At 38.6% G+C, this 15,753-nt stretch overlaps 1 protein-coding gene across 2 annotated transcripts in view; it reads right to left on the reverse strand.

The window, feature by feature from the left end:
- Positions 1 to 12,520, reverse strand: part of LOC139945978 (telomerase protein component 1-like) — a 43,796-nt gene extending 31,276 nt beyond the window's left edge. For both annotated transcript variants that reach the window (XM_071943541.1, XM_071943540.1), the window contains exons 1-4: positions 12,451 to 12,520; positions 9,421 to 9,654; positions 5,696 to 5,764; positions 897 to 1,003 (exon numbers count right to left, since the gene is read on the reverse strand). In XM_071943541.1, the coding sequence (XP_071799642.1) occupies positions 897 to 1,003; positions 5,696 to 5,764; positions 9,421 to 9,639 (395 nt within the window). In that variant the 5' untranslated portion in view covers positions 9,640 to 9,654; positions 12,451 to 12,520. The remainder of the gene's footprint in view (positions 1 to 896; positions 1,004 to 5,695; positions 5,765 to 9,420; positions 9,655 to 12,450) is intronic.
- Between the last annotated feature and the right edge of the window lie 3,233 nt (positions 12,521 to 15,753).

Consider the following 15,753-nt stretch of genomic DNA (forward strand, 5'->3'; position numbering starts at 1 on the left):
AGAAAGAAGTGATTTTCTACAACTTGGTTTCAAGACCTCAGAATTAGAATTTGAGGTCCCGAAATCAAGCTTCTGAAAGCACACAACTTTTTGTGAGAAGAATGTTTTTTCTTCAACTTTTTTCTTCATTATTTCGCAACTTTGACAACCAATTGAGTTCAAAATTTCACAGGTTTGTTATTTTGTGCATACTGTACATATGTTGAGACACAACAAGTGAGAAGACTGGTCTTTGACAATTCCCAAAGTTGTCCAGTGTCTTTAAATTTGTATTATTAGTAAGCTTTTGGTTATATCAAATTACAAAAGTACGACCTTACCTTTAAAATGGAATCAACCTTTTCAATATAATAAATAAATTATGTGTTTTTCATTAGGGAGTTCATAATCACTCGTAGTGAGCATGGTGAGTTGCACAACAAAATAAATAAATAAAAATCATGTATTTTTCACGAGGAGTTCATATACAAACAAATTGAAATGTCAATAACAACCAACTAAAATGTCACTTCTACAAAGTCAGCAGACTCAAGGCAATCCTCTTGAGATATTGTCAAATCCTTAACTTATAAAAACATAATATTCGTCATCCATCAGGATTATGACCACACTGTCTAAGATGTGCGCGGGAACTTGATCAGCAGTGAAAATGGATTCATGAGTTAAATTGACTCCAAAAATCCAAACACTGCAATTATCACTTCAGAATTACAACATATGGGAAACCTTTTCAATTAGTGAGAGGTTTATCAAAAGCAAAAGTCAATCACTGCAGGATGAGAAAGGTTTTAACAACATTATGAAGCAGCAAGCAAGAAAGAAAGGCCGAGAGAGGGGGAGGGGGAGGGAGAGAGAGGGGGGGGGGAGTTGATGCTTGAGGTGTCGTCCAACTTTACCTTGTGAGGTTGAGAAAGAACGGCATAACATTATCCTGGTAGCATCGGTCAATCTCCCCCAGACACATGCGCAATGTCTCCTCTGATGTGGTGTCTTTCGGAACCCCCTACACATAAATAAAAAATAAAAGAAAATTGAAACACATCGCTCAGTAAGTAGACAGGGCTCAAGGTTTACACTGGACAGCAGGCCCAATAGGCCAATGGTGTTAACGTCGAGCCAGTGAACTTGTGACTTGACAAGTCCGCCTGGCTTGTGTTTTTCAATTTAGTAACAATACTTTACTGTGCAACAGTAAAACCAAATTCTGTTCAAACGACTGAATGTCTTTCAGTCCTGTTGAAGAAAAAAATGAGATAAATTGTCTTAAACATTCCTCAGTGCTTGTATAAATATAAAACTTATTAAACATGCTAAATGCAACAGTATCCAGATGTCAGGAAATTTTCTCTCATCTTCATTTTCTTGGAAGAAAATTTCTGCTCCAGTAAACATTTTGAGCTACATCAGGCCATGGAGGAAAAAAGGCCGACTGATCTTGTGGCAGCAAAAGGTTGGTGACCCGTTTCAGACATCAAGGGTTCTTCTTTATACGACAAACAAAGAAACATTGTCTAAGACCCCGAAATGGGTCACGCAACCTTTTGCCACCACAAAATCAGTCGGCCTGATGTGCGTACAGGATAAGACGTGAAACTGTCGCAATGAATTAAATCGTAAGTCCAGTTGTTTTGAGTATGCCTATAACAATAATAATTTGGGGGGCTAAGTGTCCTTACTCACAGCTAGAGCTGAATTGCGAAGGACGCGGCTACAACGTGTTCGAGAAGCAGGCATGCAAGGGCGTATTCAGCTGCCAGCCACATCAACCCATTATGACCACGGAGCACAGCCATGATCGAAAGTGTTCATTTTATTTTTCCCAAGGGAGGAAAACCAAATAGTCTGGAAAACCCTCATGGCACAGCAGAGAACCAACGCACAACTCAACTCACATATGGCCCCGTCCGGGAATTGAACCGGGGTCACCTTGGTAAGAGGAGCTATTGATAGTATAAAACATTGTGAGAAACGGCTCCCTCTGACGTATCATAGTTTTCAAGAAAGAAGTTATTTTCCACTAATTTGATTTCGAGACCTCAGAACTAAATTTTGAGGTCTTGAAGTCGAGCATCTGAACGCACACATTTAAAAGCACACAACTTCATGCGACCGGGGTGTTTATTCTTCCATTATTATGTCGAAAGTCTGACGACCCGTCAAGTTCAAATTTTCACAGGTTTGTTATTCTATGCATACAATGTTGAGATACACCAAGAGAGTAGACTGGACTTTTGACATTTACCAATAGTGTCCAGTGTCGCTAAGCCCAAATTTGTTAGTTTATGTATATTTCATTAATTATTTTCACAAAATATGTCAGCTCAACCAATCCAGTATAATACCTTTAAACTGATGTCCACAATATCATTATTTGGTATAATAAAAAATTCACTTAGCGATATTTTGCGCACTTCTTGAAAAAATTTTTTTTTATAACAATGCCTGTCCTTCATTATTATACTGTCATAAGCCCCATGTCGTCTCAGGCTATTTAAATTATTTGTCATTTAAGGGCGGACAAAAAATCAGAAATCAGATTAAAGTAGAAAGGATAGCCTTCCTGAAGGACTCTGCACGAATACACAACATTTAAAGAATTGGTAAGAAACAAAAATCGTGAAGATCACAGATTTACATAAAACCAACACGGTCTAATGATGACGATAGCTGAAAACATCCCTTGAAATATTTCTGTCTGAAATGTCATATTTGATTAGAAATAATAATCTAACTTCGCGTTTTGAGTTTATCGATCAGTGAGAGTTTTGTTCATTTTTTGGGGGGCATCGATGCAATGCAAAATTTGTCATCGGTTTTTCAATATTTTCTCGTGACCCAGATGGCCGATCGATCTCAAACTTCTACAGGAGTTTATGTACATATGGTGGTGGATTACATAAAGTGCTTACACTGCAAGGGGTGGATTTCACAAAGGTAGTCCTAACTTATGTAGGACTAGTCCTAGGCAATGCTAAGAGATAGGACCAGTCTTAACTCATCCTAACTTAGGACTGGTCCTATCTCTTAGCACTGCCTAGGACTTAGTCCTAAGTTAGGACTACCTATGTGAAATCCACCCCAGCAACTGTTTTGTTAGCAAAGACCAATTCTGTAATGTTCCTTCTTTTACAATAAAACTAACCAGTGAAAATTTCTCTTCAAAAGGAGGTTGCGCTTTTAAGACATTGCCAAATATCCAGAGAGGTTATCAACTTAAAGGCAGTGGACACTATTGGTAATTACTCAAAATAATTATTAGCATAAAACCTTACAATGTTCTTTGTAACGAGTAATGGGGAGAGGTTGATAGTATAAAACATTGTGAGTAACGGCTCCCTCTGAAGTGACATAGTTTTTGAGAAAGAAGTAATTTTCCACGAATTTGATTTCGAGACCTCAGATTTAGAATTTGAGGTCTCGAAATCAAGCATCTGAAAGCACACAACTCTGTGTGACAAAGGTGTTTTTTCTTTTATTATTATCTCGCAACTTCGACGATTGATTGAGCTCAAATTTTCACAGATTTGTTATTTTATGCATTATAAAATGTTGAGATACAGCAAGTGAGAAGACTGGTCTTTGACAATACCAATAGTGTCCACTCTCTTTAAGATTATTCGTAATTGGAATACAAAATCTGAAAGACGTTACTGTCAGTAACCTTCTCAGATTCCATTTTTGGGGATAAAATAAATATATTTTTCCATAACCATGACCACATTACAAAATGTGTAATTGTGTTTATTACCATTAATTTTAAGAGAGATTAGCGAGCATTATCAGGTACATTTCATTTAATAACATTTTTTAAATTGTTTTAAAGGGGGATTAAAATCAGAAAGCAGACGAAAGTAGGAAGAACATCGTGCCTGAAAAACTCTGCACACAACACTCATACCAAACAAGCTTTTATACATTTGTAAGTCTGTTATATACACTGTATACTATGCTTTATGTAAAAAATAGTTAATGGCCTGACGTGTCAACCCTAGCAGAGTATTTCTAGAAGGGTAGGGCCAATAAAAAAAAAAATGCCAGCAGATCATCCGGATTTTTCAAAAAAGAGGAGGATGAGGGCCTTATAATTTATTATATAACTGACATACAGATCCTTGCAAGTCATTTGATTGGTGGAACTTACTTCATGTGACATTCACTATTACTCCCATCCGCACCGGCGATCAAAAAGACCTATTCGCCCATGGGGAACAGCATTATCCATTCAACAGTTAGGATCATCCTTGTTCCTTACATCCTATTTGGCCTTACATGTACCGGATGTTTTGACATAGTGGGGTGCAACCTACAATGTTTTTAACGTGACATTTTTTTAGAAAAGGGATCACAGACAATTACTTGTATAGTGAACTTTGTTTTGTTGCCTGTTATTGTCTACAAAATGTCTTTCCAATTGGCAGTTCTGTCTTTGTATTTCTGTTCTCTATTATTTGGTGAAATTACAAATGCGCAGTAGATGAATTTTTGTAATTAAATAACGCCACACATGCTGAATCAATCTAAAATGTTGATTGAACAATTCACTTCATATCATTATTTTCAAGCGATCTATCATAACTTTTTATATAAGAAATGAAGACAACATTATAAATTGTAAAAAAAAATTAATAAAACAATTCTAACCATCATATTTGTCCTCTACACAACAAACAAAACAAATGAATGAGATTGTGAACATCTTTTTTTGGTTTGTGGGAATTGCCAGAGAGTGATCAGTTGGTGTTCCCTCTTGGTCAAGTCATTGCTATGGCACCAGGGTTACCAAGCAACAGGGAAACACGCACGCATCCTTGCGTGTGTAAGTGTTTGTTTGTGTACACTGCACACTCCCAAGGCCAAACACAGGTTCTGAATGCAAGTGAGCGATCAAAATATTGTGTAACCAAAAGGAAGGCAATCCATACGTAACGACAAACACTGTACTAAGGAACTTGGACAGCAATTTTTAGTCAGAGCCCATTTACCCGAGTGTGTCTTCCATTGGTGCAGCAGATACACGTACATGTACATGTACATGTAGTATGTGCTGTTTAAGAGTTGACAGGGAAACCAGACTTGTTGAAAGGGTTATAATAGATTTACATTTCAAGCCGATTTAACGCTATACGTGTACCAGCCATACAGGCATCCTAATGGATGATACCCATGCCTACATAATGGTTACTTGGGGGGCTAATCATCCTTACTCGCTGCTAAAAGATGAATTGCGAAGGACACGGCTACAATGTGTTCGAGAAGCAGGCATGCAAGGGCGCCTTTGGCTGCCAGCCACATCAACCCATTCAAGGAAAACGGGATGGAAAACCCTCGTGGTACAGCAGAGGACCAACGACAACTCAACTCACATGTGGCCCTGCCCGGGAATCGAACCGGGGTCACCTTGGTACAGGGGTGAGCACTTTATGCACAAGCCAACTATGCCATCCTACATACATGTACATGTACATGCATTGACACTAAAAATACCGGCTTTAAGCCGGAAATCCAGTCAGCCTGCCTCTGTTGCCCCTGCTCTTGGCCTTAGTGCCCCTTCAGAACTTTCAACTTACTTAAGATTTTCCAATGAAAGTGCCCTTTGCAAAATGAAAATGGCCTTGCTCTTTCAAAGATGAAACTCCATTCTTGTCCAGTGTTAGTTTCAGGGTGCTAATTTAAAAACAGTGAATCTATTGCTTACCCATCTTAAGTCGCATTCAACCAAATGAAGACGTCGCTTTTCACACCACTGTCTTAAATCTGGAAACACCTGGTGGTCAGAAAAAATAAAATGAAACAGAAGGTAGGAATTAAAAACTAACTCGGGAAAGCTTATTGGTGCTTGTTGGGCAGATAGTGGTTACATTGGTCCAGCGGTTTGACTGCAGGACTTGTGGTCGATTTCTTAAAGGCAGTGGACACTATTGGTAATTTCTCAAAATAACTATTAGAATAAAACCTTGGTGACGAGTAATGGGGAGAGGTTGATGGTATAAAACATTGTGAGAAACGGCTCCCTCTGAAGTGACACAGTTTTCGAGAAAGAAGTAATTTTCCACGAATTTGATTTCGAGACTTCAGATCTAAACGCACACAACTTCGTGTGACAAGGGTGTTTTTTCTTTCATTATTATCTCGCAACTTCGATGACCGATTGAGCTGAAATTTTCACAGGTTTGTTATTTTATGCATACATGTATGTTGAGATACACCAAGTGAGAAGACTGGTCTTTGGCAATTACCAAAAGTGTCCAGTGTCTTTAAAGAGTCATGTAGGACGAGTCCTAGGAGATATTAAAAACGTATGGCTTGTCCTAAGTTACGATGAGTAACTCGTCCTACCTCGAGATAAGACTAGTCTTAACTCTTTGAGAAATCCACCCTTGCAAAAATATTTTGAAAATCCACAAACAGTTGTTACTGAACAAGATAAAACAAAATAGGACAGAGGCAAAGTATGGAAAGGGCGAGAGAAAATAATGTTTTGGTTGGAGGTTTTCACTGTTTCTGTATGGAGTTTTAATTTGTTAATTTTCCAAGAATATTTAAAACACAAATTGCTGAGACCACCATTGATCTAGTTTGCATATACATGTATCGTGATCTCACAGTTTGACCTTGTCAGTCGTCGCTTGGCAAACGCAATCCATAAAAACAGTCAACGAGCGACTGAATCAACACTTTAACCTGTAGACCCCTGAGCCAATAATGTGTTATTTGTCCGAAAGAAAATACGAGGGGTTTGTAGAATTAGGCCCTTAAAAACAAAAATTGTCGATCGTCCTTTTTTTTTGCGGATGGGGGAGGAGGGAGGTTTTTTTTCTTCTAAGTTTTTTTGACATGCCAAATATGAAATCAAGGATAAAGAAATCATCACAATCACTATAAAACAGAGGTTTTGTGTGTTTTTGATGTTTTCAATAGTTTTGTAAAACAAATTTAACTCCTAGATGACATTTTCTGTAAACTTTTTCAAACAACTAAGCACAGTGTAGCCCAAGTAAATATTTGAAGAATTGTTCTTGCTTTGCCAACATGAATAAAAACCTTCTTTAAACATCTTTTCAAACCTGTAAATTTTGAAAAAAATATCAGCTGAAAAATCTGGGCAGTAAAAATAAAAAGAGATATCCAGACATGAAAAAAAAAAAAAAAAAAAAAAAAGTGGTCGGGGGGTTTTGAACAGTCGGGCAGGGACGATCAATTTTTTTTATTTTATGTGGTCTTATGGCTGATGTAGATGTAAACAGGAGAAATACTGCACATCAACACGATTGACTTCGCCTGCACTTTGAATCCCATGTGACGCTGTTTGAACGTGCCGTTGGTACTCCCTCAAGTACAAATCAACACATTGGCAGGGGAGTAAAAAACACTTACGGCTAAGCCGGTAAATATTTTGTTGACCCCGGTCCCCAAAATCAACTGAAATTGTTTTACAGTTTTGTTGCGTATTTGTATTAATTTATAGTTTGATTTCCCTGTGTTGCTGAGTGAACTTTTTGCAGTCCCTTCTCCCCAAACCAAATGAAATGAAAATAGCGGCTGGTCAGTCCAAACACTCAACAGTTGAGTCCAAATGCTTTCGTGATGGTCCCCTAGGTCAGTAAATATTGTGTTATTTGACAAAATAAATGTGGTACGGTTTGCGGAGCTGACACGAAGCGTGCCTCAGGAAGCTTTCAGGACGACAAAATATTTACTTATAAACACAGGGAAAATGGTATCTGAATTTTGAAAAGTTCTTTGCTCTTGGAATATTCTCACTTTGCATTGGTGCACGTCAACATTCATAGTGTACATTTTCTCCATTTTATGAGCAACAGTTTGAAAACTACTGATGTAGCCGTTATTGTTTATCATTTATTATATAACATCTACGCAGATCCTTGCCATTTGATTGGAGGATTAACCGTCACATGATAGCAAACAAAAGTACTATTGCACGCTACGTCACCCACCGCGCATTTTTCGTTCCATTCGAAAAGTACTATTGCACGGTGAGTAAAAACATCACTGCGTGCGCGTGTCTTTGCCAATGCAGCAGTATTTCCTGCAAGGCACAAACTAAATACGGCTACAGAACGCACATAGTCACTATTAAATCCAACAGGCCGAACCAAAAGAAACGGCACGTAATTTCACAATTAAAAAACTGTCAAGGCCTACGCTATGTTTAATTTGGAAGTTGTATCCTCCCATCAAAATGACAAAGATCTACTTGAATGTTATATACAGTAAATCAAATAATGAATGTTTGTTATTTGTGCAATATTGAGAATATCTTCATTCGTTGAAAGGTGGAATGTTCTATTCAATTAGGCTCCGCCTCGTTGAATAGAACATTCCATCTTTCAACTCATGAAAATATTTGCACCATAATGCACTGCACTCATAAACATTCATTATTTGTATAACATTTGCTGTCATTGGTGACATGGCTTCACATGTGTACCTTGAAGTACAAAATACAGAGTACTTAATGACGCCCCTAATAAAACTATTCATAAATACCCAAGACAGTTTCTCTACTCCTATTGGTGGAGAGCGCGTCACGTGGGTGTGCATAAACCTTTTGTTGATGACCGGTAAAAAGTGTTAATTCATAAGCGTGACACGCGACCTTGCACCTGTTCTTATAAGACAGTTTCTTCATTCCTATTGGTCGAGCAACGGCTGAAACAGTTGTGCCACATCACGCGATGCCCACAGCATTCCGTTATAAGGAGTTGTTTACGCAAAATCATTTGTGTTTAAAGAAGTAATTTAAAAATTATAATTTTTGCATTTATTTCACTTTTTGACCCAAAAATGATGATGTTTTTGATCGAAAAGGTATTTAAGAATGGGAATCAAAGTGTGTTGAATCGGTTTTCAACTAGTGGTTTAACCCCCCCCCCGAGGCCTGGTTCTTTATATTTTACCTCGACTTCGTCTCGGTAAATTATCAAGAACCAGGCCTCGTTGGGATTAAACCACTAGTTGAAAACCTCTTCACCACACATTGATTCCCTTATTTAAAAGCAGTGGACACTATTGGTAATTTACTCCAAAAAATTATCCGCATAAAACCTAATTTGGTAACAAGTAATGGGCAGAAACCTAACATTGTGAGAAACGGCTCCCTCTGAAGTGATGTAGTTTTCAAAAAGAAGTAAGTTTTACACGAATTTGATTTTGAGACCTCAGAATTAGATTTGGAGGTTTTGCAATCAAGCATCTGAAAGCACACAACTTCGTGTGACAAGGGTGTTTTTTATGTCATTCATATCTCACAACTTCGACGACCAGTTGAGCTCAAATTTTCACAGGTTTGGTATTTTATGCATTTGATGAGATACAGCAAGTGAGAAGACTGCTCTTGGACAATTACCAATAGTGTCCGCTGTCTTTATGAACCTAGTACTGTCTTCTTATTATACACACCTCTTTAACAAGTATTTCTCTCTCTGCATGAAAATCTTTGAATGTGGACGAGACAAAGATGCGAACTGTCTTCCATCCGGAGCGTTTTATCACCAATGTCCTCACAGATTTCTTTGAGTCAACCGTCTTGGATACCTTATCCCATGATTCCTGCACTAGGTACTTGTAGTCCGAGGCTCCAGACGGGACGAGCATCGACTTGGAGCCGCCGCAACCCATGACTCAACGAGTGATCTGGATTCACAAGATAACCAAAATATCTTCAGTTAGTTAATAATAATAATACGGAAGTCTTAATATAGCTCAAGTATCTACCAACAACGTACTCAAGGGGCTGAGTATGTATACAACTTTTCAGAAAGATAAGTTATTACAGTGATGAATTCTGAGACCCAATTATCTAGCACCTTGTAAGGGTTTAAAAGGTATTGTAAGTGCTCTGCACATACGGCAGCCACAGCCAGGAACACCGGCACACCCCTTCTCTTTTCGATAAGTGCACTGGGTTCTTTTACATGCAATACACAACACATGAGACCAACGGCTTTCATCCCTCCGATGATCTGTTTAAATAAACAGGCACTAGAGAAGGTTATTCTCAAATGGTGTTTGAAGCTTTGTGTGGTGCGAAGAATAAGAAGTAACTATACACAACACATGGGATCAACAGCTTTACGTCCCATCTGAAGGACGAAGCAATGGCTAAGTGTAATGTATCTTGCTGACTTGGTACATCATCTTAAAATCCATAGTGTTTCTGGTGTGATTATAAATTTTATTTGTTCAACTATTCAAAACACACAAAGCAAGCTAAGAGCTAGGTGAACACATTCAGCCGGTTTAAACTGCCGAGTGGCTCGTAGGGGATGCGCCAGCAATGCCCAGCATACAACATTTGTTGATATATTTCTTAGCTGCACAAAGAAATGGTATGGACATGTGGCTAAGGATTCAGCTAGCCTTGGCCACACAAGTGGGGCTAGTGTGATTATTACTATTGTGGTGGATACCGGCGCACTATTTAAGTGTTTATAATATTATTATTATTATTATTATTATTATTATTGTTATTATTATTATTATTATTATTATTATTATTATGCCTTCTCGTGAAAAGAAAATTATTTCTGATGACACAATATATAATATTTTTTAGGAAGATCATCCCCAAAATCACTTCTTTCAGAATTTGATTTGATGTCAAAGTGAAAAGCTACTTGTTGCGATGGGTCGCACTAAATACAGACAACTCACAACCCCTCACGACAAAATTTTTTAAATGCACTTGAACAGAACATTTTAACATAAGTCAACCGTTAAATATATGCACTAGAGTCATATGCACCCAAATCATTTTCAAACTATTGAAAAAATTGTATTTTTAATTGTAAAAAAAAGTGGGTTTTTTTCCCGAATTTAGTATCGAACGGTAATATCCGCCACGTTGTCTTTCGACGCACTTGGACGATTCTATTATACCGCAGGGGTGATACAATATGCAAGATGATTATTTACCCTTTTTAAATGTATTTCATGAAGTTTAAACAATATTATATTTAAGTTTCCCCTTTTAACTTTGAATTTCCAGAGTGGCGCCTTAGTTACTTACCATAGAGAAAAAGTTAGCAGCTAAAGACAAAACGAAAAAATAGCCCTCAGAAATTACCTCGCCCCCTGCGGTGTAATAGAGTCGTCCAAGTATGTCGAAAGACAACATGGCAAATATTTCCGTTCGTTACTAAATCCGGGGTAAAAAACGCCTTTTTTTACAGTTAAAAATACAATTTTTTCAATAGTTTGAAAGTGATTTACATGCAAATGACTCTTGTGCACATATTTAACGGTTGAATTACGTTCAAATGTTATGTTAAAGTGCATTTAAAAATTGTTGTCGTGAGTTGTCGGTATTTAGTGCGACCGGTTGCGATAAGCGTAGCCCTAATCTCGACGCCAGATGGAGGGCTACAATTATTGCAACTAAACTTCAAAGTATTTTTAATTGAATACACTTTTTACAGGTTACTGAAACCTTTGGATAACTTTCCGTATGGCGCCACCACCTTTTCACTCATTTTTAGGAAAAAGGGATCTCATAGAGGTAAATTTGATACATTAAAAATTATGATATCGAATGAAAAAGCGGTGGCGCCATACGGAAACTTTTCCAATTTTGTTTATTGAAATAAAAACAAGTCAAAACTACTGCAGTAATTTAGGGTAGCCTAATTCACCCAGAATGTCAGTCACTTCATACCCCAGTGACTTCATACTCAAGTCACTTCGTACCTAAAACACTTCGTACCTAACCTAAGTCACTTTGATTTGAACCCAAGTCACTATAATTTGAACCCAAGTCACTTTGATTTGAACCCAAGTCACTTCGTACGCAAGTCACTTTGTACCCAAGTCACTTCGTACGCAAGTCACTTTGTACCCAAGTCACTTCGTACGTACCCAAGTCACTTCGTACCCAAGTCACTTCGTACCCAAGTCACTTCGTACCCAAGTCACTTCGTACCCAAGTCACTTCGTACCCAAGTCACTTCGTACCCAAGTCACTTCGTACCCAAGTCACTTCGTACCCAAGTCACTTCGTACCCAAGTCACTTCGTACCCAAGTCACTTCGTACCCAAGTCACTTCGTACCCAAGTCACTTCGTACCCAAGTCACTTCGTACCCAAGTCACTTCGTACCCAAGTCACTTCGTACCCAAGTCACTTCGTACCCAAGTCACTTCGTACCCAAGTCACTTCGTACCCAAGTCACTTCGTATCCAAGTCACTTCGTACCCAAGTCACTTCGTACGGGTATAGTAGTACGAAAATGCAAATGTCAGTACGAAAGTACAAAATTAATGTCAAAATCAAATTGAAAATGTTAAAAAAAAATCAAACCAGAGCCCCAGTAACTGGGTCTACTTTAGCACTGCATTTCCTTTTCCCCACCAACATAAATTGACAGCCTGGCTAGAACATTAACTCCAATATATACGAAGAGAAGTAGTTTTACGGCCAGAATATATACTCTACCTTTCGTTTCGTCCACAATCAAATTTGCTGTTATGCATGCACGAACAACAGGTGCTTCGGTACTGTGTGTGGTGAATGGCATTTCAGTCAGATTTCAGATAATTCAGTAACCTCAAAGCACGCCACGAAGTATGGGTACCAGACTAATGTTGGCGCCCCCTACGTGGGAACTAGTCTTATGTGCGTCGGTTCTTATGGTTACGGAATAAATACAATAGTTCACTAATTGATTGGTTTTGCTTGCGTTAATTTTCTAACATAGCAATTCTCCAGCATAGCAATTGACTGATAGATCACTTACAGCTGCATTTGCGAAGAAAATCAGTTTTGGTGCAATATGAAGAAAGTAATGTACGATGTTTCTAAGGTTTCTTTTATTAAGTGCCAGCGGGGCATTTCTGGTGAGTTAAAACTGCAGTTTATGTTCGCACTATTTTCGGCGCTATTTGTGCATCATTATCTTGGCAATTATTAATAAGATAGTCTGACGTGAATAAAAATAACTACATGTGTAAAGTTGAAGGATTAAAGTTGGAAATCGTAAAAAAAAAAACATTAAAAAAAGGGGTTCACATTATCACAACGTTTTTGAGAAATGTTATTCCGTACCCAAGCCTTAATTATGCATCTGAAAGCATACACATTATCTGCTGAGTAAAGGGTGTTTTTTGTTTCATCATTTTCCTGCAATGACTAATATTCTTTGGAATGGAGGGCTAATTGAGCCCAAATTTCCACAGGTTTGTTAATGTAACGTTGGGATACACAGTGAAAATATACTTAATATATATAATTTCACCTCGAATTTAGGGTACCGGACACTTCGGCACCTTGCAAACTCGGCACCAGCAAACTCGGCACTTTGTAAACTCGGCACCTCGCAAACTCGGCACCCACTCGGCACCAAGAATGTCGGCAGCAAACAAACTCGGCACCGGCCTGTTTTGGTCCAACAAACCATTGGTAAATAAACCAAACTCGGCACAACAGCACATACCACCCGAAGAGTAGTATTAAAACAAGTTAAGTACGTGTACTTAACACCATAAAAACTGGCTTGAATTCAGTTAAAATAATTAGTAGTTATGCTAGCTTATAAGACCATAACAGCTTCCGAACTTTTGAAAAAAATTGGCATAGGAGATTTTTGCCGAAAACTTTACGTCCGCACGTTCAGGTTTTTGTTTTGTTTTTTGTTTACATGTTGGTGAAAGTGCATCGCTATTTGTTGATGTAATGAGCTTTGAAAATGTTAACGTTTGGTTGACAATGATCGACTTTTTGATTTTGAAGCGTGTGTGATTTGGGAGCCTGAGATTTGCCTACATGGCGGCCGTCGGCCGTGGGGGACTTTTGCCCCACCACGGCGGCGGCAGCGACATTTCAGTACCCTTAATTTGAATTTAATGTTTTTGATCAAAGTTTCGTGCAAATGTTTCCCCAAAAATACTAAAAAACGTCTTTAAAAGGGCGCCCTAATTATTATTAATGATTATTTGATAGATCTTTGAAAATTTGGGCGACCTCACTATGACAGTGAAAAAATGAATAATAATTATTGTATGTATAGTCGATACGTCGTCGAACCCGTCGACACACGACGAGGATCAGGATTTATTTAATTAATTTCCCGAGTTTGCAACCGTGGCAGATCGAGCGTTTTCAACCAGGTGCCGAGTTTGTAGTTGTGCATGTGCCGAGTTTGTGGGTGCCGAGTTTGCAAGGTGCCGAGGTTGTGGGTGCCGAGTTTGAGAGGTGCCGAGTTTGCTGGTGCCGAGTTTGCAAGGTGCCGAAGTGTCCGGTATTCCGAATTTATGTCAAATTCAGCAATTTTAACCAAACGTTCGTACTCTCAGTGGAAACCAGTCATCTCCCCCCACCTCTACCCGTTATTAATTACCAAGTAGGGTTTTATGCTCATAATTTCCTGAATTGACATTATTTGCTGCTGGTTTTAAACGATTTCTCAAAAACATTGTCCTACAATGATTTAGGACTAGCTCTTCGCGCAAAAATACATGGCAAAAGGTTGTCTACCCTGAACCCTCGTAACCATCGTTGAAACTGCTGATTTCATTTTAGAAACCTTTTATTTTGCTATCAGTTCCCCTTTTTCGTTGTGGTCACCGTAATCACTGCGTTCAGAACTTCCAAGGCCTGCCTATTATGCTTTTAAGCATAATACGCAGGCCTTGGAAGTTAAAATAGAATCATCTCTAATTGTCCTCCTCGAGAACTGAACTCGTGAACAGACCCCGCAGATAAATTGATTGAAGCACTCATTGAATTACTGGCTCGCTGGAGTCGAATGCAGATGTTCTCTCGGAATTTCATAACTATAACCCCATTTCTAGTGATCTGACCAGACACTTCATTCAACTTGGAACGTCCCCATCTGGTGTAAATATTAGAAGATGACAGATTTGTCAGGTTTATGGGAGCAGAAGGGGGAATGATTTTATCAGGTGTGGGCAAGGACAAGAATGGAGATAAGATCAGGTCCGACACCCCCAAAAAACAAAAGAACAAACAAAAGAACAAACAAAAGAACAAACAAAAGATAATCGTTGGATAATCACAACGAATACACAATATTTTGACCATTCTGAATGACATTAACAACTATTATGAAGGATATTCTGAAAATAGGATCCCTGCAGGGCCTATTCGAATGTGAAATTAGTTATCACACAGGGGGCGGGGGAAAAATAATTGGCTAAAGATTCCAGTTACCCGGGTACGTCAGCTGAGTCTAAAACCTTATTACTGCAGAATTTCAAAATTCAGTATGTTATTATCCTCGTATTTTTTGTTTAAGTAATGTCAATTTTTAGTGCCGTACTGGGTCCCGGAAAACTGAACACGGCGGAAGACTGAAACTGCCACACCGGGACGGGGAAGGGTGCGTGTGTTTTGGAATAGGGTCTGGGTCGGGGCCCGGGGGTGGGGTGGGGGTGGGGGTAAAAGCAGCAGAGGCTAAATAATGGCTGCAACCTAAACCTTCCGGCGAAGGACTTTGGCTGGGCCCAATCTCATAAAGCTTTTAGACAGAGAATCTCAGCAAACTTCTTTGCTAAGCAAACTTCTTTGCTAAGCAATTAATCTGTGGTTGCGATAAAGTAAACCTTTTAAACCTTTGGCTGGTAAGTTTCTGTTAATAGGCCAGTCTCAGTAACAGTCTTAGTAACTTTGGAGACATTGGGACAGGAGCAATATAATAAGTTTCATTCCCTTGGATTTAATAAGATTATTTTTTAACTAAGCCTTCACATCATGGACCAAGGTATTGTTTAAGTTGCATAA

Source organism: Asterias amurensis, chromosome 13, assembly GCF_032118995.1.
Source record: "Asterias amurensis chromosome 13, ASM3211899v1".
NCBI classification, from domain to species: domain Eukaryota; kingdom Metazoa; phylum Echinodermata; class Asteroidea; order Forcipulatida; family Asteriidae; genus Asterias; species Asterias amurensis.